Source organism: Lepus europaeus, chromosome 2, assembly GCF_033115175.1.
Source record: "Lepus europaeus isolate LE1 chromosome 2, mLepTim1.pri, whole genome shotgun sequence".
Classification (NCBI taxonomy): Eukaryota; Metazoa; Chordata; class Mammalia; order Lagomorpha; family Leporidae; genus Lepus; species Lepus europaeus.
The window spans coordinates 76,233,142-76,254,776 of NC_084828.1; the positions used below are offsets into that span (position 1 = coordinate 76,233,142).

A 21,635-nucleotide genomic window follows, 5' to 3' on the forward strand; every position below is an offset into this window, starting at 1 on the left:
CAGAAAATAAGAAGTGAGTTAGGTAACTGTTAGGTAACTACTATTGGGATTCTGTCAAAGTAACATTCTTGTTTTGCATACTTTTCTATGACCCACCTGAAAAGATACTAAGCCATGAGGAAACTGCAGGAATATTCATTCTGCCTTGTCATAATTTAAGTACATTTGATCAGATGGTTCAAATATTGGTTAGTTTAAAAGGGAATACTTTATTCTGTTAAGTCAAGTTAATGGTATAATAATGTAATAGAAAATGTGATCTGGGGATAATGTAAAGCTGACTTGAAGTTATTGCCTCAACTATAATTTTACAGTAGAGTAATTGCAACTGAACATATAAGAAGCACCAAATACTTCTATTTTCTACATATATTAAAAACTCATAGCAACCACCAGAAAAGAAATTTCAATGCCAGTTAGAATTCAACATTAGGGGCCGGCGCTGTGGCACAGTGGGTTAATGCCCTGGCCTGAAGTGCCAGCATCCCATGTGGGTGCCGGTTTGAGTCCCGGATGCTCCTCTTCCGATCCAGCTCTCTGCTATGGCCTGGGAAAGCAGTAGGAAGATTGTCCAAGTCCTTGGGCCTCTGCACCCGTGTGGGAGACCCAGAAGAAGGTCCTGGCTTCCTGGCTTCGGATCAGCGCAGCTCCGACCATTGCAGCCAATTGGGGAGTGAACCATTGGATGGAAGACCTCTCTCTCTCTTTCTCTCTCTCTCTCTCTGCCTCTCTTCTCTCTGTGTAATCTGACTTTCAAATTAATTAATTAAAAAAAGAATTCAACATTAAAATTTATTTAAAGTATTTGTTACAGGTTAGATTTCCAAGCAGGTGCTTCTTTCTGATTGGCCTAAAATGTATTTTTCCCCCAGCTAAGCTATATGTATATGATGTGCTCATATATAAGTGCCTCCAATTGCTTCTCTTTTCAAGCATCTTTTAGTTATTTATGTAACTGAATCAACTCTTTTACCAACCAGGAAAAAACATTTTCTTCAAATGAAAGTGACTATATTGTTTTCTATTTTAAAAGTAATACATGTACCTGGTAAAAGAGAGTGAGAAAATTCAGAAAACTATAAGATGAAAAGTACACTCTCTATAATTCTACTACCCAGAAGTAAGTATTTTGTTGTATATTTACCTAGGCATTTTCCTGTGCATAAAATATTTTTAAAACCATAAAAATGTAATCCTATGCATACTACTTAATGATGTTCATTTTTTTCTACTTTATAATGAATCATGGATATATTCAAATGCTTATAAATATTTTTACTTTGAATATCTATGTGAATTACATTGTGTGTATATATATATAAATTCTCTTGATGATCATTTAAATTTCTAAGTTTTCACTCATATAAATAAGACTTTATGAGTAGTCAACCTTCTGTATCTGCAGTTCTCACATCTACTGACTCAACTAACTGCAGATAAAAAAATCTTTTTTTAAAATTTTTTTTTATTTTTTTGACAGACAGAGTGGATAGTGAGAGAGAGAGAGACAGAGAGAAAGGTCTTCCTTTTTGCCGTGGGTTCACCCTCCAATGGCCGCTGCGGCCGGCGCATCTCGCTGATCCGAAGCCAGGAGCCAGGTGTTTCTCCTGGTCTCCAATGCAGGTGCAGGTTCCAAGGACTTGGGCCATCCTCCCCTGCCTTCCCAGGCCACAGCAGAGAGCTGGACTGGAAGAGGGGCAACCGGGATAGAATCCGGCACCCCGACCGGGACTAGAACCCGGTGTGCTGGCGCCGCAAGGCGGAGGATTAGCCTGTTGAGCCACGGCGCCAGCCAAAATTAAAAAATCTTGAAAAAAATTGTATCTACACTGAACACATCCAGACTTTTTTCTTGTCATTTTCTCCTAAATGATACAGTAAATCATCTCTTTATAGCATTTTTACTATATTATGTATTATAAATAATCTAGAGATGATTTAAGTGTACAGGAGGATGTGCATAGGATCTGTGTAAATCCTATACCTTTTTTTGTAAGAGACTGAACACTTTCATATTTTGGCATCTATGGGAGATCCTAGAACCGATCCCCCACAGATGCCAAAGGATGACTGTATACCTTTGTACACTTGTTCAGTGATTTTCTAGAATAAATCCCTAGATATGTAATTGCAGGGGAGAGGGATATCTTAAAGGTTTGCTATAGATTGATAAATTACTAGTCCGTTAGGTAGTACCTATTTGTAATTTCATCAACGGTTTTTGAAAAGACTTGTCCACAATTTCATCAATGCTATGTACTTTTAGCCTTTTACTTTTATTATTATTTTTAAAATATTTTATTTATTTGAAAGGCAGAGTTACAGAGAGAGAGGGAGATCTTCCATCATCTGGTTCACTCCCCAAATAGCTGGTCCAGGCCCAGGCTGAAGCCAGGAACCAGGAACTTCTTCCGAGTCTCCCACGTGGGTGCATGGGCCAAACACTTGGGCCATCTTCTGCTGTTTTCCCAGAAGCGTTAGCAGGGAGCTAGATCGGAAGTGGAGCAGCTGGGACTCCAACCGGTGCCCATGTGGAATGCTAGCATTGGAGGCAGCAGCTTAACCTGTTATACCACAATACTGGCCCTCTTTTAGTCTTTTAAATATTTTCTTATGTGATCATTTTATCCTAATTAACTTTTTTATCACTGGTTATGTTTGTCATCTTTTCATATGTTTGTTAGAAGTTGATGTGGTTTGGGGCAGGCCATGCCCTTGGATTTCCAAAACTGGGAGCTAAATAAACCTCTTTTCTTTACAAAGTTAGGCTGCTGTAGGTATTTTGTTTCCGTGATGACAGATAATAATACAGAAGCTTCATTTTTTGGTTTGTGAATTGTCCTTTATCCATTTTCTATGGAGTATTCAAGTGTCTTATTTACAAGAGCTTTTATATGAAAGACTCTAACTTTATATCATATATTTTTCTAAAGATTTATTTATTTGAAAGTCAGAATTATACAGAGAGAGGAGAGGCAGAGGGAGGTCTTCCATCCGTTGGTTTACTCCCCAGTTGGCTGCAATGGCCAGAGCTGCGCCCATCCAAAGCCAGGAGCCAGGAGCTTCCTCCAGGTCTCCCACGTGGGTGCAGGGTCCCAAGGACTTGGGCCATCTTCTACTGCTTTCCCAGGCCATAGCAGAGAGCTGGATCTGAAGTAAAGCAGCTGGGACTCAAACCAGTGCCCAAATGGGAGGAGGCGGCTTTACCCACTATGCCACAGTGCCAACCCCTTTATTATATATTTATATTCATTTATAATTAACCAATTTCCAAGGTTGTCATTTAGCTTTTATGTTGCTTTGTGATATTTTGAGACGTAGACATTTAAACTTACCCTCAGTTCTTTCAATCGTTTCCTTTTACAGTTTCCGGCTCTAGAATCAAATGTAAAAAGACCTTCATTCAAAGATGATACAAACTTTTGCATATACTTCCTAGAAGCACTTTTATAGTTTCATTTTTACATTACATTCTTAAGAAGATATAGAATTAATTTTTACGCAAGAGATGGGTTAGCTTTTCTGCATGTTAACAAGTGATCCCAACGTTATTTATGGAATCATCTAGCCAGAAAAAGCCTGGCTTGCTTTTCTCCCCTCTCCACTCCTCTCCTTTCCTCTGCTCCTGTGTTTCTAGAGGAACACAGCTAAGATCCGGTGTGTAACTGAAAGCCGAGAAGAAAGATACCAGGGAACACAGCAGTTCTGAACAACTCCCAAGTGCTGCCTAGCGATTCAGAATCCATCTTTTTATAGCTCTACGCTACAACCTTGCCCAGTGATACACAGATAAATATAAATATATGCTTTTACGAGTAGACTAAGGTATTTTCTCCCTCTCAGTTTCTTGGCAGAAGGAGGATAACAAGATGATTTTCTCAAGCTTTTGGGAGCCTAATCTTGGTTACACTGGATTCATAAATATGCGCCTCTCGACATTTGGAGGGAGGATGGACTTGCAAAGCTCGAGGGCTTATTTCTACTTGATTATAGAGTGTTTTAAGTGATAATATCAAGTTTCATTTTTAAAACTAATTTTCTTCTTTTAGGACAGAGCTATATGTTTTTCCTTCTGCTTCTTCTAAGTACTTACCCACCCCTTCAAAGTATTCCGTGAGCACTCAGACTGACTATCGGGATGCTGATGTTCAAACCGATCCATACTCTCCAGAATATGTAGTGTATCAGGACACAATCCCCGAACTCTTGACCCTGGCTACTCTTTGTTGGGGTGAGTTGGCAATTCTCTTGAATTTTGGCAGTTGACAATATTGATAACCATTCATGCTGTTGAATTCCTGGAAATGATATCATACAGGCAATACGGTTTACAGAGTTAAGAGACAGTGTACAGATTGGGAGAAAATATTTGCGAATCATACATTGACTAAGGGGCTAATATCTAAAATATAAAAGGAGCTTAAATTAATAACAAGAAAACCAACAACCATATTTAAAAAGGAGCAAAGGATCTGCACAGACATTTCTCAAATGAATACATGTGAATGACCAACAGATTATTAAAAGTAAAGACATATTCCAGAATGCAACTATAGACCTAATAAAAGAGCCATGGGAGATAGGATTATAAGCTCCAGAAATTGATACTGAAAGAATGGTAGAGAAGCGATGCAAGGAAAGATAATAGCTAAGAATTTCTCAGACCTAAAGATTGTAATAATTGCAAGCTAATTCTTTTACCATACTTGTATTAAGGAGTTAAAATAAAATAAAGACATTTTTATGCACAATAAAAGTATCTCATAGGCTATTTTAAGGATTAAGTCCATTGATTTATGTTATGTGCTTGTACCTACAACCATAGATTTCATTCCTAACTATATGACAAGGAAAATTGAATCTATATTTCTATTAGTAGAAATGTATATTATGTTCACCAAAAGACCTGTATAAGGATGTTCATAGGAACAGTAGTCATATTCGTTTTCGGACTGAAACAGTCAAATGGCTATCGGCCATAGAATGGATTAATAAAATATTGTATATTAATATAGTAGAATATTATATAGTAATGAGAATGAAAATATGGCTACATGTAACCATATGAGTGAGTCTCACATATATAATGGTAGGCAAAGGAAGATACCCAAGAATATCTATATTGAGATTCCATTTACAAAAACTTGAAAGTGTGCTAGGTATGAGGATGGTAGTTATCTTTGGGGCAGAGAATAGGAAGAGAATCTGATGGGAAATTTAGGACTCTGGTAATATTCCATTTATTGATCTGGGTGCGGGGTTGTATTCATTTTTGCAACTTTGTGTATATTATGAATTAATAAAAAGATTACATAAAGAGAAATTAAAAATAATGACAATGAGAAAGGAGACACCATAATTGCTCCACAGGAGGAAAGGAGGAATTGAGTACCCACTGCCAAGAACTGTGCCAATTGCTTTACAATTTTAACTTATTTAATTTTGTAAGTAAAGTACTAATAAGCTTAAAATCAGAAACATTATAAATATAACATTAAAAAGGTAAAATAAGTGGGTCTTAGGACCATAATACAATTTCTTGCATAAGATTGAATAGCATAATAATAATAATAACAATGTAATAATAAGCCTCTTGTAGGGAGCATCAAGAAAAAGGGCAGAAGATGCAAATAAAGAGAATTAGAGCTGAAGGAAGAACATAATGACAGATTTAGCAGTTAAAGAATTATGGGAGAATACTATAAATATCTTTTATCCTGTACTTCAAAACTGGCATAACTTACGAAATTTTTAAAGAAAGTATGAATTACCAAGTTGGTTCAGGAAAAAAAAAACAGTAAACCTGAATTGAAGAATAGCTATAGAAATTGACTTGGTAAAAAGAAAAAAGCAAAAATCAATTCCTAAACAGTTGTACAGATAAGGTTACCATTCATTCTCTGTCTTATGAAAATTCCTTCAGAAAAGGAGGAAAGAGAGAAAAGTTGTTACTTTATTCATTTATGAGGCTAGTATAGCTTTGATTTGAAAACAAATAAAGATACTAAGAAAGGAATCTAAACTAAGAAAGCAAAATGATAAGCCAATCTAACAAATGAGGAAATCAACAGAAAATTCTAAATAATATTCTAGATATAAAATGTTGCTGTGTTTGGAAAGGATGAGTTGTTATAACCAAGAGGATGCATCAGAGAGGTTTGTTTTAAAACAGAAAATCAGCCAACATAATTTACTACTTTACAGAAAATATAGGAAAAATGTTGCCCTGAATGCAGAGAAAGTATTGGTAACGGTTAGTGCTCTTTCATGATCTAAACTACAGATAAATCTGGAGCAGAAGGAAACTGCCCACTTGACAGAGTCGACCACAGCCTTCAGTAAACGTAGTACTGAAGGGGAGCTGCCGAAGCTTCACCAGGAAAGTAAAAGGGCACTGATGCCCTCATCATGGCCTTTGTTTAGCAACAAAGAGAAGATCCTAGCCCAGACATTTGGAAGGAGGGGCTGCATTTTTGTAGATAATGATGATTAGCAAGTCCTCTGGCATTAGCGTACACAATGGGGGATGGGCTGGCTTGGATACTAAACGTACTGTACTTCATGGGGCAGTAGTGCCTGCCCAAGTAGGCACTAGCACCCTGGTTGAGAAACCCTGAGTCAATGCAGGAAGATAAGTCAAAAATGAGGTGTGAGAATAAGAAAGAAGCAGCAAAACTATTTGCAAACAATGTGCTCATTTAGAAAATAAATAATTAGAACTAAAAAGAGAGTTCAACAAGGCAACTGATGATGAAATAGACATTGAACGTAAGTAGCTTTCCTATAAGCAATATACAATTAGAAAAAAATTGAAAAAAATCACATTCATGATAGCAACAGATAACAACACCTTGAGGAAATCATGTACTAAATGCACATGCAAGGCATTTGGGGAGAAAATTTTAACTTGTTCTTCAAGTAGATAAATTTTGATTAAAAATAAGGTTCATATCATGTTTATGAATGGGAGAACTCAAATAGATACGATTTCTCCTGAAAATAATTTAGACCTCCAAGCAATTCAAATCCCTACTCCAAATATATCGATACTTCTATGAATTAGCATCTTTATATAAATTATTATCCTGTGCATGGCTTCACTTCTTTGTACACATGTAAAAAAGTTTTTAAAAATGAATTGATGGTATACCCACCAAATATGTTGTGATTTCCTCTGAGAAGGTGATCAGACTAAAGAGATGGAATACAGAAGACTTCAGCTTCTTCTATAATGTCCTAATTTAAAAAACAAGACACGTGAATTCATGTATTTCTTTGTTAAAAGTGTGAACATTACCCAAGATTTGAAACAAAGCAAAAAAGTCCCGGTCGGGGCACCGATCCTGTCCCGGTTGCCCCTCTTCCAGGCCAGCTCTCTGCTGTGGCCAGGGAGTGCAGTGGAGGATGGCCCAAGTGTTTGGGCTCTGCACCCCATGGGAGACCAGGAGAAGCACCTGGCTCCTGCCATCGGAACAGCGCGGTGCGCCGGCCGCAGCGCGCTACCGCGGCGGCCATTAGAGGGTGAACCAACGGCAAAGGAAGACCTTTCTCTCTGTCTCTCTCTCTCTCTCACTGTCCACTCTGCCTGTCAAAAAAAAAAAAAAAAAAAAAAAGAAGAAGTAGTTTATTGTATGTGGTACAAATATGACATTTATATCTCTGTACTTTTCTGTTCAATTTTTTTTAATGAAAATAAAACAAAGATTGGTTTACTGGGATTAAGTGATCAACAGGAAACTTGTTCTAGCCCCCACTTCCTTTTTCCACTTTTCACCCCAGGAAGTTGATGCAGTAAACCAAGGCTACCTCATCTGAGTGTGACTGGGTCCCCTGATCTTGCTTTAGGGAGGCATAGCTAGGATCGGGTCTTACTCAGTGTCTCTGAGATGGTCAGGAGACTCATCCAGTGGCCCTACCCATCTGCCTGACCTGGAGGTCTTTGTGTCTTCGAACTCTTGTCGTTGGAGTTGAAGGATAGCTTAAATGGTACATTCATTTTGGAGGTCAAAACACAAAAGTAATTCTCAGTTAATAATTAACTTCTTCATTAGCTGTTATTTTAAAAGTACGTTTTTCCACTTTGTCCAACAGGTTCCCTATCTTTCACATGTTGCTATTTGTATTTCAAAATGCAGATTTTTCTAGTATGGAGCACTCCAAGGTGTGACTTTTCAGTGGTTACTTAAATCCTTTCCATCATATGTACAACTAACATGTGTCGTGGCTCAGTCACTCAGAAGAGGCCGTGCAGGACCTAGATGACACGGCTGAGAGGCACATCTGGAGGGTGTCTCCCAATATCATTGTATTCTGTCATAACTTTTGCATTTAGAGAAGAACTGAAAAGGAGTAGATTATGGCACGGTAGGTGTACGTGGTTGCCCAGTGCTTCTAAGGTGTGCTGCTTCATCCTCCAGGTCGAGGTCTGCCAGCCGGCCAAGCTGAGGTGGAGATGATAGAACAAGCCCGCGAGAAGCGAGCGTGGGAGGCCACTCTCCCGCCTCTGAGTGACACCTCCCAGTTTGAGAAGAGAAGGAAGATGATGAATGCAATGGAGAGGAAGGAGTGGGCCTTCCGAGAGCAGGAGATTGAAAAGTAGGTTCTCTCTCACCCAGAAAACTGTCCCTGCACTGGTGGAAGGAATGCCACCACTTTTTATTTGTACAATGCATACAACTCAAAAGCAATCTTTGGCCTTTAGAGAAAAATTGGATTTCCAGTTCTTTCAAGAGTAATCACACATTCCCAACGTGGTATAGGACCTCTCTATAATTTTCTCTTTAATAACTTAAAAATGTAGACTGGTCTTTGTGTGTGAAGTGCCACACGAATGCACATTTGAACAACTCCTTGAGGGCTTCTCTTTGCTGCCTGCATAGACTGTCACATTGATTCCTGCAAAGCATCTTCCGAACTGATGCCTTCTATTCATTCCCACTGCCACTGCCCCTAGGCCCTGGCCTTCTTTATCCTCCGCCAAATAGGCTCCTGCAGGGTGAGTTTTCACTCATTTAGCAGATGTACTGTGGAAATGAGGTTGCTGCTGCTACGTAGAAATGATGAGAACCAAGAAATTACATCTTCCCAATAAGAAGGAGAGGAAGGGTACTTGTTCAGCTTGTCCTTTATCCTAGACTGTGTCCAGGCACTTTATTGCTTGTAGCAAGGCTGCCAAGGCGCCTCATACACAGGAAAGGTAAAGATTCAATTTGGTGCTAAATTCAGAATTTATTCATTTTTTAAATAATACTTTCCACCAATTAAACCTGAGTCCATTCTATATTATGGCTTATTTACTTAGAAAATTTTACTTAGAAATTTACTTAGAAAATGTTAGGGGCAAAGTAGATGTCAAATGTCAAATGTCAGTTCTGTTTTCATACATTCACACTTTTTGCTCTACTCATCTTGTCAGAAGGCATCCAGATATTTAAAATGTACCTGGTCAGAGGAAGTGTATACTTCTGTACAATCGAGTATAAGTGTAATAAACATATATTGAGTACCTGCTTTGTGCTAGGCTCTGCCTGTGGCTGAGGAAACGGGAATCGTAGGGAAGTTCTGCATCCTGCCAGAGCTCCGTATGGTCCATTGGACCACAACAAAGGAAAGGAGGGCAGGACAGTTGGCAGGGGATGGGGCAAAACACCTTCAGACCAGCGCCCCCCAGACGGGTCTTTGTTCACAAAGAGAGAGGGGAACATGGTGAGAGAACAGTGAGTTCTGGCTGAGGGGGGTGAATTGGCTTCTGAGCTGAGATTTGAACGTTGAGGAAGAAGCCAGAGGTAGACAGTGATATCAGTGATGAGGAGGAGGACACTAGCAGATACTTGTGAGTGCTTCCCATGTGCCAGACTATGTTCTAAGCCAGTAGTTCCCAAAGGTGGGCCACACACCAGCAGGGTCAGCATTATCTGGGAACTTGTTAGAAATGCAAATTCTCAGGCCCCATCCCAGAACTAATGAATGGGTTAAGGTCCAGCAATCTATGTTGTACCAACCTCTCCAGATTATTCTGACACATGCTCAAATTTGGGAACTATTGTTCTAGCACTTTGTATACATAAACTCATTGAATGCTTACAACAACTGTATAAAGTGGACACTATGACCTCCATTTTACAGTAGAAGAAATTGAGGTCAGTGGTGAAGTTGAGAACTGTCCCTAGTGCAGTCACGTGTCGCCTAACCAATGGGAAATGGCTTGTCTTCAGGCGATTCTGTTGTGTGAGCGTCACAGAGCGCACCTATACAAACCTGGATGGTGGTTACTCAGTGTGGCCTCTCGATGCTGTCAAGAGATGAGATCCACACGAGGTGCATAAAACTGCTGCTGGTAGAACACAACGGATTGTTTTATAGTAACTTTTAAAGTAGGAGTACACTCTAAAATAATGATGAAAGTATAGGATAGTAAGCACATCAGCCAGCAACCAGTGAATAGTCATTCATTATTGTGATCAAGTACTATGTACGGTACATAATTTTATAAGGAATCTTCAAAAAGTTCATGAAAATGTATGTTATAAAACATTACATATGAGTTTTAGAAAATTTACACCAAAGTAAACTTATTTTTTAATTCTACTTTTCCCTGGACTTTTTTAAGTCCCCTCATATATTTTGTGCTTCTGTATGAATGGCAGCACAGTAGGTTTGTTTGTAGCAGCATCATCACAAACACATGACACATAGCACTACAATGGTAAGACACCTGTAATGTCACCAGGCAATAGGAATTGTTCAGCCCCATGGTCATCTGATGAGACTACCAGTTGTTGACCAAAATGTTGTTATCGCACACATGACTGTATTTCTAGCTTGAGAGAGAAAGGTGACTACTGGCATAAGAGCACCTGCCTCTCCGTAATCACTTGTCACTGTTCCCTCACCCTCCCACGGGTCTGCACTTTGAGCAGTTCTGCAGGTGTGACCGGCTCGTTCTGCCTCCAGTCCTTTCACAGGACTGTTCGGCTCCCTCCGCTGAGGACTTGCTGCTTTTCATTGTGGCAATCCCAGTCCTGTTTACCTGTAACACTCAGCCAGTTAACAGCTCTTCTCTCCTTTCCTCCTGCTCATCCTCTCTCCTCCCACAGGAATCTCCTCCTTCTTCTAGGCTGGCGTGTTTCTTTCCGCGTGTAGCAGGTGGCTTAGGTGCCTACTCCACTGCAGCACTGCTTCCCAGGAGAGACATTTTATCCTGTACATCACGATGTCCTGCCTGGCTGATGGTGGGCACTGAGTAAATATTTGACAAATGACCAGGTGCATAAGTTAATGTGTGGGTTGAAGGTGTGTTCAGAGCTGGTTTAGGAAGGAAAACCTGGACAGCTTTGTGGTAGAGACATTGGAAGGAGGAGAAGGTAGCAAGGAATCCATGTTAGGAGAGAGACCACGAAAACAGGAGGTGGCTGATGTGTGGGCGTGAGAAGTGTTTCAGGGGAGGAATCGTTAGCCAAGGGAAAACAATTATAAGCAGAAGGGGCAGATTTCTTGGAAAACAAAATGAATACATTTTTGAAAATTGCCATGGGAGATTCCAGTAGACAAAAATTCTGGTTCAGAAATATCTATGCTAGAGGGACAGATTTTGAAATCACCAGTACCTAATTGGATACACATAAACCAGGTGGCTCTAGTCAAACAAGTTGAAGGTAAGAGAAAGGAAAACATGGTTTATTGAGTACCTACTCCTTGCAGGCCCTCACATTTTCACATTCGTTGTTAAGATAGTATACCATAACCTTTTCCTGTCTACTCCCCTATTACTTAACCCTCCAGCAACACTGGTCATCTTGCAACCATCCACAAAGCTCTCATCATTCCCACCTAGAGAGCGCTTCTTTATCTCATCTGCCCAGCATTGTCTTCATCTTCCAGAATTATGCCCCCATACATTCCTATGACATAGGAATGCACTACTGAGATGTCCCCCCACACCCCAGTTCATTTTTCACACTCTGCCGTCGTGCTCTCTCTGAAAATGCAGGAACCTGACCCTTCCAGAGCAGATCCTGTGGGAGGCAGCTGTTCCTTTGCTCCCTCACAGAATAACCCGTTTGAGACACCGGATGCTTCTTTATGTTCTGTGATTCACTTGCAGGTTGCAGGAGATTCGTCTGGAAGTCCTGAAAGAGCTGCTGAAGAAGCGTGAGGAGAATCAAAACGAACTGAACATGAAGCACTTGAATGCCAAGTGGTCTAAGCTGCAGGAAGAAAAAGAGGCCAAAGTGGCACAAATCCAGTGCAGACATTTATCGAGTAATGGTTTAGTATGAACGATGCAGAAAATGGCAAGGGGGCTTCGCTTTGGCTCTCTGACCAAATCCGATTTCACTGTGATAAACTTCTCTTTGGGTCCTGGTGCATCAGTGAATTTTTTCTCAAAGATAGGAAAGTGGAGGGGAATCCCTCAGGAAAATAGTCAGACGGTGGTGCTGTAACAGGTAGCCAAGTTTTTGACATTATGGGGGTGTGGTGCGTATATGTGTGTGCTGATTCCCCATGTTCATGGGTTGAGACTCTGGATAGACAGCCGTACTTTCTCAACCTTTTACTCATTATTGCCTCCTATAGAGATGTTTTATAAGTCTCTTTTGTTCACCACCCCTCTCCAAGAAATTTTGATATCACAAAAATGTTGTATATATGTGTAGATACTATGTGTGTATCTTTATATACTTTATACATAAAGATATATATATATCTCCATACGTTATACATAAAAAGATGAAGTGTTCAACTTACTCTTTTTATTCAGTGCAGGATTAAAAATGAGTTGATCTGTTTTTGGTCTGTGCTGCTGCTGGAGTCTAGAATTGCAAGTAAAGCCAATTAAAATCTGCTAAAATATTTAAGTGAAAATTTATATTAAAAATTCTATCAACTACATTTGTGAATTAGTAGCTTGCATAATATTTAATGGCAACATATAAAAATCACTCAAAACTGTTATTTTTCTGGCAAGAGTGAAACATTACAAAACATCATTACTTGAAACTTATTTTAATGATCTTAAATTTTAACTTTTTCTTAATGTGAGAAAATAATTAACTAGCTGCTAGGTGTTCCTTTGTCACCATTTTTCCATTTCTGTACTTGATATAAATAGTGATGGATTTAACTTTTGTAGATAAATCATACAATATAAGCATTTTTACTTAATTCTAGCACTCCAAGACACACACAGAAGCACTGGGGGTCAAGCATAGACAACATCCACAGGAGTGTCTCTCGAGGCCCCTGCGCTCGATTTCACATCTTGTGCTGCCGTCTTGCACCACTGAGCGTACACCACGTGGAGTCATTCCAGGGGAGTGGGTCTGCGATGAGATTGAAAGGAAAAGGAATGGGCCGGCGCCGCAGCTCACTAGGCTAATCCTCCGCCTGCGGCGCCGGCACACCGGGTTCTAGTCCTGGTCGGGGTGCCGGATTCTGTCCCGGTTGCCCCTCTTCCAGGCCAGCTCTCTGCTGTAGTGGCCAGGGAGTGCAGAGGAGGATGGCCCAAGTGCTTGGGCCCTGCACCCCATGGGAGACCAGGATAGGCACCTGGCTCCTGCCATCAGATCAGCGCGGTGCGCCGGCAGCAGCGCGCCAGCCGTGGCGGCCATTGGAGGGTGAACCAACGGCAAAAGGAAGACCTTTCTCTCTGTCCCTCTCTCACTGTCCACTCTGCCTGTCAAAAATAATTAAAAAAAAATTTAAAAAATTAAAAAAAAAAAAAAGGAAAAGGAATGGTAGAGGTAGACTCTTTAGATAAGTATACTCCTAATGAGCACAGTTGCTTTTCCCCTCTGACTTCCCAACAAACCATGAGGAACCTGCGGTCTTCTTTATCTTGTAGGGAAAAGTGATTCTCCTAACTCGCCACCGAACATGCATTTGCTAGTTACCTTGAGTTTCTGTCATTCATTTAACAAACTATTATTGAATACTTCTTGCTTGCTCAGAGCTTATAATACAGTCATAAAGGATTTTTGATGAGTTTCAGTTGAAGACACTGGCTGATTCAGCGTCTGCCACTACTGCCTGTCTTGGGACAGGCTGAGCCATGCAGATGGCAGAACTCTGTTTTTAGTCTTACATTCTGGCTGCTGTGAGTCATCATGAAATTAATTCAATTTAGTAGCTCCCCTGTGCATAAAACTAGAATTGGTTTACTATTCTGTGTTTGGCTAATTTGGATAAATATTTTGGAGACAGTCATGGAAGTATGTTCTGTTTCAGCAATCAGGAAGCTTGTAGAAAAGAGAAAGAATGTAGAAGGGAAGTTGGAGAGAAGAAATATCATCAAGGATTATTCTGATTATGCATCACAGGTCTATGGACCTCTAGCTCGCCTTGGTCGTTTCCCGGACAACAACTCAGAAGACTTTGTAGTCAAAAATCACTATCTCAACACCTATGAAGGTAAGCAAGTTATGTAGCTAGAATTCCCAATAAAAGAGGGTTATCTTAAGGGCTGCTGTTGTGGCACAGTGGGTTAAGCTGCCACTTGGAACACCCACATCCTGTATCAGTGTGCCAGTTCAAGTCCCAGCTATTCTCCTTTTGATCCAGCTTCCTACTAATATTCCTGGAAAGGCAGCGCTTGATGGGCCAAGTACTTGAGTCCCTGCTAGCCCATGTGAGTCCTAGATGGAGTTCCAGGTTCCTGGCTTTGGCCTGACTCAGCGCTGATGTGGGCATTTTGGGAATGAGCCAGCAGATGGAAGATTCTCTCTCTCTCCCCCTGCCTCCCTTCTGTCTGTCACTCTACTTTTCAAATAACTAAATATTTTCAAAAAGAGGATTGTCATATATATGTATGTATATATGTAAACTATAGAAATTTAGATTAAAAGCTAAACTACAAAAATATATGCAAGAAACAAAAATGAACATGTTGAATATTATTATTAATGAGTTCATACAAACCAATAAAAACCACAAAGTCAAATAAATGGGTACACTAGAAAACAGTTTAGCAAAGAATAAATTCAATCAGCCTCAAGACATTAAAAAACGTTTAATGTAACTAATAAAGTTATTCAAAAGTGAAATAGAAGAGCCAGCATGGGACCAGCACTGTGGTACAGTGGGTTAAAGCCCTGGCCTGAAGCACCGGCACCCCATATGGGCACCGGTTCGAGACCCAACTGCTCTTCTTCTAATCTAGTTCTCTGCTATGGCCTGGGAAAGCAGGAAATTAAATTGGCAAACATAAAAACTGTCTGCACCTTAATGTTTATTGCAGCTCAATTCACAATAGCTGAGACCTGGAGTCAACCCAAATACCCATCAACAGTATACTGGATAAAGAAATTATGGGACATGTACTCTATAGACTACTATACATCAGTCAAAAACAATGAAACCCGGTCATTTGCAACAAAATGGAGGAATCTGGAACACATCATGCTGAGTGAATTAAGCCAGTCCCAAAGGGACAAATATCATATGTTCTCCCTGATCGGTGACAACTAACCAACCACAAAAAAGGAAACCTGTTGAAGTGGAAGGGACACTATGAGAAACAGTGACTTGATCAGTCCTTGTCCTGACTGTTGATGTACAGTTTAATACTTTATCCCTTTTAGTATTTTTTTTTTTGTTCTAGTTAATACTATTGGTTGAACTCTGTAATCAACACACATTTATTCTTAGGTGTTGAAATTTAACTGAAAAGTGATCCCTGTTAAATATAGGAGTGGGAATAAGAGAGGGAGAAGATGTACAATTTGGGACATGCTCAATCAGACTTGCCCCAAATGGTGGAGTTAGAAATGTTCCAGGGGATCCCAATACAATCCCATCAAGATTGCATGTACCAATGCCATCTCACTAGTCCAAGTGATCAATTTCAATTCACAATTGATCACACTGATAGGCCTAAGAGTCAAAGGGATCACACAAACAAGACTAGTGTCTGCAAATACTAACTGATAGAATAAAAAAGGGAGAGAATGATCCAACATGGGAAGTGGGATACACAGCAGACTCGTAGAATGGCAGATGTCCTAAATAGCATTCTGGCCTCAGAATCAGCCCTTAAGGCACTCTGATCTGGCTGAAGAGCCCATGAGAGTATTTTAGGCATGGAAAGCCAAGACACTCTGGGAAAAAAAAAAAAACAACACCTAAATGAAAGGTCTCTGCGAGTGAGATGCCAGTAGAAAGAACAGGGCCATCAAAGAAGGAGGTACCTTTCTCTGAAGGGAGGAGAGAACTTCCACTTTGACTGTGACCTTGTCTAAATAAGATTGAAGTCAGAGAACTCAAAAGGCTTCCATAGCCTTGGAAACTCATGACTAGAGCCTAGGGAGATTTCTGACGCCATAAACAGAGTGTCAAATTGTTAAGTCAACAACAGGAATCACTGTGTACTCACTCCTTATGTGGGATCTCTGCCCTTAATGTGTTGTCCAATGTGAAATAATGCTATAACTAGTACTCAAATAGTATTTTACACTTTATGTTCTGTGTGGGTGCAAACTGATGAAATCTTTACTTAATACATACTAAATCGATCTTCTGTATATAAAGATAATTGAAAATGAATCTTGATGTGAATGGAATGGGAGAGGGAGCGGGGGATGGGAGGGGTGCAGGTGGGAGGGAAATTATGGGGGGGGGAAGCCATTGTAATCCATAAACTGTACTTTGGAAAATTATATTTACTAAATAAAAGTTAAAGAAAAAAAAGTGAAATAGAAAAAACTTCTATATCAAATTTATGAAAGCAGATGAGGAATATATAATGAAATCAACATTTTACAAAACAAGTCAGAAGGGTAGGGGTCAAGGGGATGGATAATACCTGAAGAGGCTATCCCTTTGATGAAGTCCAAGAGTCTTATTTAAATTTCAGTTCACATGTGAAACATCACGTGGCCAAGATCATGAACTGATGGTCACATTGTTGAACTTGTAGCCCTGACTGGCCATCTCAGAACAGAATGATAAATTGGTGAACATCCACTCTAGAAGAGTGATACTGTGTATCATAAGGTAATTAATTTTCTGTTTAATATTATGGAAATTATTACTTTCTGTAGGCCAATATTTTTTTATCTTATAATTATTTCTTATTTCCCAGTCTGAGTCAGAAGATAATTATACAGAAATGTGCTTTACATTCCAGTGAAACCACTTGGCAAAGAGTTACTGAAATTAACAATGTACTCTTGAAAAAGCTGAATTTAAGTGCCAGATACTAAAAACACAAACTTCCTCTCTACAGGATTAGTTGAACTTGAGTCATCTCTCCCAGATTTTGTGACACAACCAAGAATCAGAACTCCAAAGCCAAAAGTCATCACCACCAAGGCTGGTATTCTGAAGAGAGCAGCAAGGTTTGACAATGAGTTGGCAGAAGTCCATAAGGTATAATGATCGTCTGGAAGACAAGATGCTTCTAGTGTGACTTTGGCAGAGGGACACTGCCCACAAATGCAGCGCTTTGTCTTGGGCAACAGTGTACAGCGGGTCTGTCACGCAACCTCTGTTCTCTCTTTTCTCCACACTTCTCTCTCCTGGAGGGGCCTGTGCTGTGCAGAACCAGTGAGGGTTGCCCCCTCGTTTCAGACTGTAGAAAAAGTGACACCACCATTCGAAGAGGTCATGTCACTTTTGCAAAATGTTTCTGAGTTTGGATCTATGTAGTAAAGTTTGACATCACCCCAAGGTAGAACAAATTTCTAGTATTAGGAATTTCTGTCGGTGTTCATAGTTGTCACAGGTCCATTTTCTTCCTTTTGTATTTGTTATCAGGGCATTATGAAGAAAACTCCTTTCTCATTGGCTTTAAAACTCAGCAGCTAAATGAGAAAGGTTGATGACCTTGATACTTGAGCATGCATCAGAATCACGTGTAGGACTTGATAGCACACAATGTGCTGGGCCCCACACCCGAAGTTTCTGGATATATACACATGCACGCACACACACACAGACATACACACACACATATATACATAAATACATTTCTTTCAATTACATTAATTTACATTATTTTTTCTTTCTTTAATTTTTAGTTCTTTTCCTAACTTAAACTGGACATATAAATTTCATGTACTCATCAGTTTTACTTATGTGTTTTGAATTAAATATTCCCCTCAAAGCACTGTTTTTGGGTACATTCCATTAGTTTGGGTATGTAATGATTGTCATTATTCTTAATTTCTACTATCTAGAAAAGCCATTGTGATTTTTATACTTGTTCATTATTTAACAGTGTGTTTGTAAATTTCCAAATATGCAGGAATTTTAGCTCACTTTCTAATTAATTACTAACTCAATTATAGTGATCAGAGATCATAGTCTATGTAGTATGTATTCTTGGAAATTTAGTGAGACTTGCTTTGTGGACTAGTATATGACTGTACATATCAATAATCAAAGTCCACTTTCAAACAATACTGTATCTCTTCATGTGTTGAGCAGGTGACTTAGAGGAAATAATTCCAATTCCTCCCCCCATCCCTGTGACTCGGCTGTCATTCATTCTCTTTACTAATCCATATGCTGTAATTACTCAGTGCATCTTTATTTTTATTTCTTTAGCAGTTACCTTTTATATCAATTAAAACTAAGGAAAATAAAAGATTTCAATTTGCTTTCATCTATTTCCTTTCTGCCATTTTTACTTTCTTTATATAGTTACTTTATATAGATCTAAGTTTCTTCTATCATTTCTCATCTGTCTGAAGAACTTTATCATTTCTTACAGGGATTATCTGTTAGAAATGAGCTGATTTCAGGTTTTATTTGTCTCAAGAACTCATTTCTCCTTTATGAGTTTTTTGAGGGTAGGAATAATTCACACACAATAAAATCCACCTTTTAAGTATAGAATTCAGTGATTTTGGAGCCAGTGTTGGGGCATAGCAGGTTAAGCCTCTGCCTGTGATGCCCACATAGAGGAGTCAGTTCATGTCCTGGCTGCTACACTTCGATCCAGCTCCCTGCTGATCTGCCTGGGAAAGCAGCCAAAGTTGGCTTGGACCCCTGCACCCACATGGAAGACCCTGAAGAAGCTCCAGGCTGTTAGCTTTGGCCTAGCCTGGTCCTGGCCGTTGTGGCCATTTGGGGAGTAAAACAGCAGATGAAATCAATCTCTCTCTCTCTCTCTCATTCTCTCTAACTCTACCTTTCAGATAAATAAAATGTAAATATAAAGAAAATTTTTAAAAAGAATTTGATGATTTTAGCATGTTATGATATTGTACAACTGTCACTCACTGTGTAATTCCAAAACATTTTCATCATCTCAAAAACGAACTCCATACTATCATACTCCCAATTCCCCTTTGCCTCAGCCCAAGAAGCCACTCTTCTTTCTGTTTTTGAATTTGCTTATTCTGGACACTTCACGTAAGAGGAATCCTGCATTATGTGAGCTTTTGTGTCCGACCTCTTTCACTTAGTGTAGTATTTTTATCATTCATCCTTGTCCTAGCATATCCCTGTATTTCCTCTTTTTTATGCCTGCACACTACTCATTGTATGGATTTGCCACATTTTTTTATCTACTCATCAATTGTGGGACAGTTCAGTCATTTGTGTTATTGACTAATATTATACATAATGCTGTGGTGCACATCTATGTACAAGCTTTTGGGTGGAAATGTGTTTTCAGTTCTTGTTCATATATCTAAGAGCAGAATAGCTGGATCATATGGGAACTTTGTGTTTACATTTTTAGTAACTGCCAGACTGTTTCCAAAGTGGCTGAACTATTTTACATTCCCTAATAGCAATGCAGGAGGGTTCTGATTTCCCCACATCCTTGCCATCACTTGTATTTTTCCATCTTTTGGTTGTAAAACCCTACTGCATTTGAGGGGATATCTCACCATGGTTTTGATTTGAATCTAATGATTAATGGTGTTGAACATCTTTTCATGTCATTTATCTTTTTAGAAGAAATGTCTACTCATGTATCCCTTGAAACATAAGTTTTTGTTTTGGCTTTTTCATTTTTAAAGAATAATATTACTGGGCATAAAATTCTAGGTTGTTGTGTATTTGCTTCCAACACTGTGAAGGTTTCCCACCACTCTCTTCTTGTTTGCATGGTTTCTAACTAGAAATCCAATAGAATTCTTATCTTTGTTCCTGTAGATGAGGCGTTTCTAACTACTCTGGCTTCTTTCAAATTTTATTTTATTTTATTTTTTTTCAATTTAAATATTATATGCCTGTATTTTAAATTTTGTGTAAGGTGTTTATCTTGACTGGCATTCTCTAAGTTTTCTGCTTCTTCAATTAATTTTGGAAAGTGTCAGCCATTAGTACCTCAAATATTTCTCCTGTTCCAATCTCTTTTTCTTTTTTCTCTATCTGATATTACAGTTTATATATATATATATATATATATATATATATATATATATAAACACACACACACACATACACACACCACATATGTATGTATGTATGTATTTGGAAGCCAGAGTGAGAGAGAAAGAGGGAGAGTTCTACCCTCTGGTTTATGCCCCATATGCCTGCAACTGCCAGGGTTGGTTTAGGCTGAAGCCGGGAATTCCATGTGGGTTTCCCACATGAATGGCAGAGACCCAAGTACTTTGACCACCATCTGCTGTCTCCCAGGCACATGTGCAGGAAGCTGGATTGGAAGGAAAGGGGGACTCCACCTCAGGCACACCAGTGTGGGGTGTAGGGATCCCGAGTGGAAGCTTAACCTACTACAATAAGCCTGCCCCTATATGACAGCTTTTGGTGCTATTTCACAATTCTTAGTTTTGTTTCTGATTTTTATCCCTCCATTCTTTTTTTGTCTTTGTATTTCAGTTTGGGAAGGTTGTTTTTTGTTTTGTTTCGCTTTACAATTTTATTTGATAGAGAGAGAGAGAGAGAGAGAGGATGGATGAGAACACTCCCGTTCCCCAGATACCTGCAGGGGCTGGGCCGGGCTGGGGCCTGCATGTGGGTGGCAGGAATCTAGCCATCCGAGGCATCACTGCTGCTTCCCGGAGTCTGCGTTAGCAGAAGATCCAGGAATTGAACCCAGACACTCTGATGTGGACTGTGGGTGTCCCAAACAAATCTTAACTGCTAGGCCAAAAAGCTCATCCTGTTTTCTTGACCTATCTTCAGACTCCCTGATTCTTTCCTTTGCTGTGTCAAGTTTATTGACTAGTCCAGTGGTGACATTCTTCACTTCTGTACTGTGCTTTGATTTCTAGCCTTTTCTTTTGATTCTTTTTAAGTGTCCATCTGTGTTTACATTAACTCATATGTTCTTGCACATTGTCTACCTTTTTCATTAGTTTCCTTAATCAAGTAACCATGGTTACTTCAAATTCCTGTCTGATAATTCCAAAATCTGCATTGTTAGCTGACTCTAGTTTTTTTCTCTTTAGATTGTATTTTTTTCTTGATTTTGGGCATGGATTTTAATATTTTGTTGATAGTCTGTCACCTGACCTAGATACTGGGGACTGAGATAAACAGGCTGTAGGCTGTAGTGTGGATTTTATACAAAAGTGACTAGGGGCTGGGCTGTTTTAATTTATTTTTAATTTTTGTTATTTTATTTATTTGAGTTACAGAGAGAGGTAGAGACAGAAAGAGAGGGAGAGAGGTTTTCCATCTGCTGGTTCACTCCCCAAATGACTGCAATGGCCAGGACT

General features: G+C 39.4%; 1 protein-coding gene across 1 annotated transcript in view; it reads left to right on the top strand.

Annotated features, from left to right (window-relative positions):
• The window catches only part of CFAP91 (cilia and flagella associated protein 91), a 57,500-nt gene that overhangs the window by 8,871 nt on the left and 26,994 nt on the right, over nucleotides 1-21,635 (top strand). The window contains exons 6-10 of the mRNA XM_062176910.1: nucleotides 4,050-4,231; nucleotides 8,418-8,595; nucleotides 12,104-12,261; nucleotides 14,227-14,409; nucleotides 17,222-17,364. Of these exons, the coding sequence (XP_062032894.1) occupies nucleotides 4,050-4,231; nucleotides 8,418-8,595; nucleotides 12,104-12,261; nucleotides 14,227-14,409; nucleotides 17,222-17,364 (844 nt within the window). The remainder of the gene's footprint in view (nucleotides 1-4,049; nucleotides 4,232-8,417; nucleotides 8,596-12,103; nucleotides 12,262-14,226; nucleotides 14,410-17,221; nucleotides 17,365-21,635) is intronic.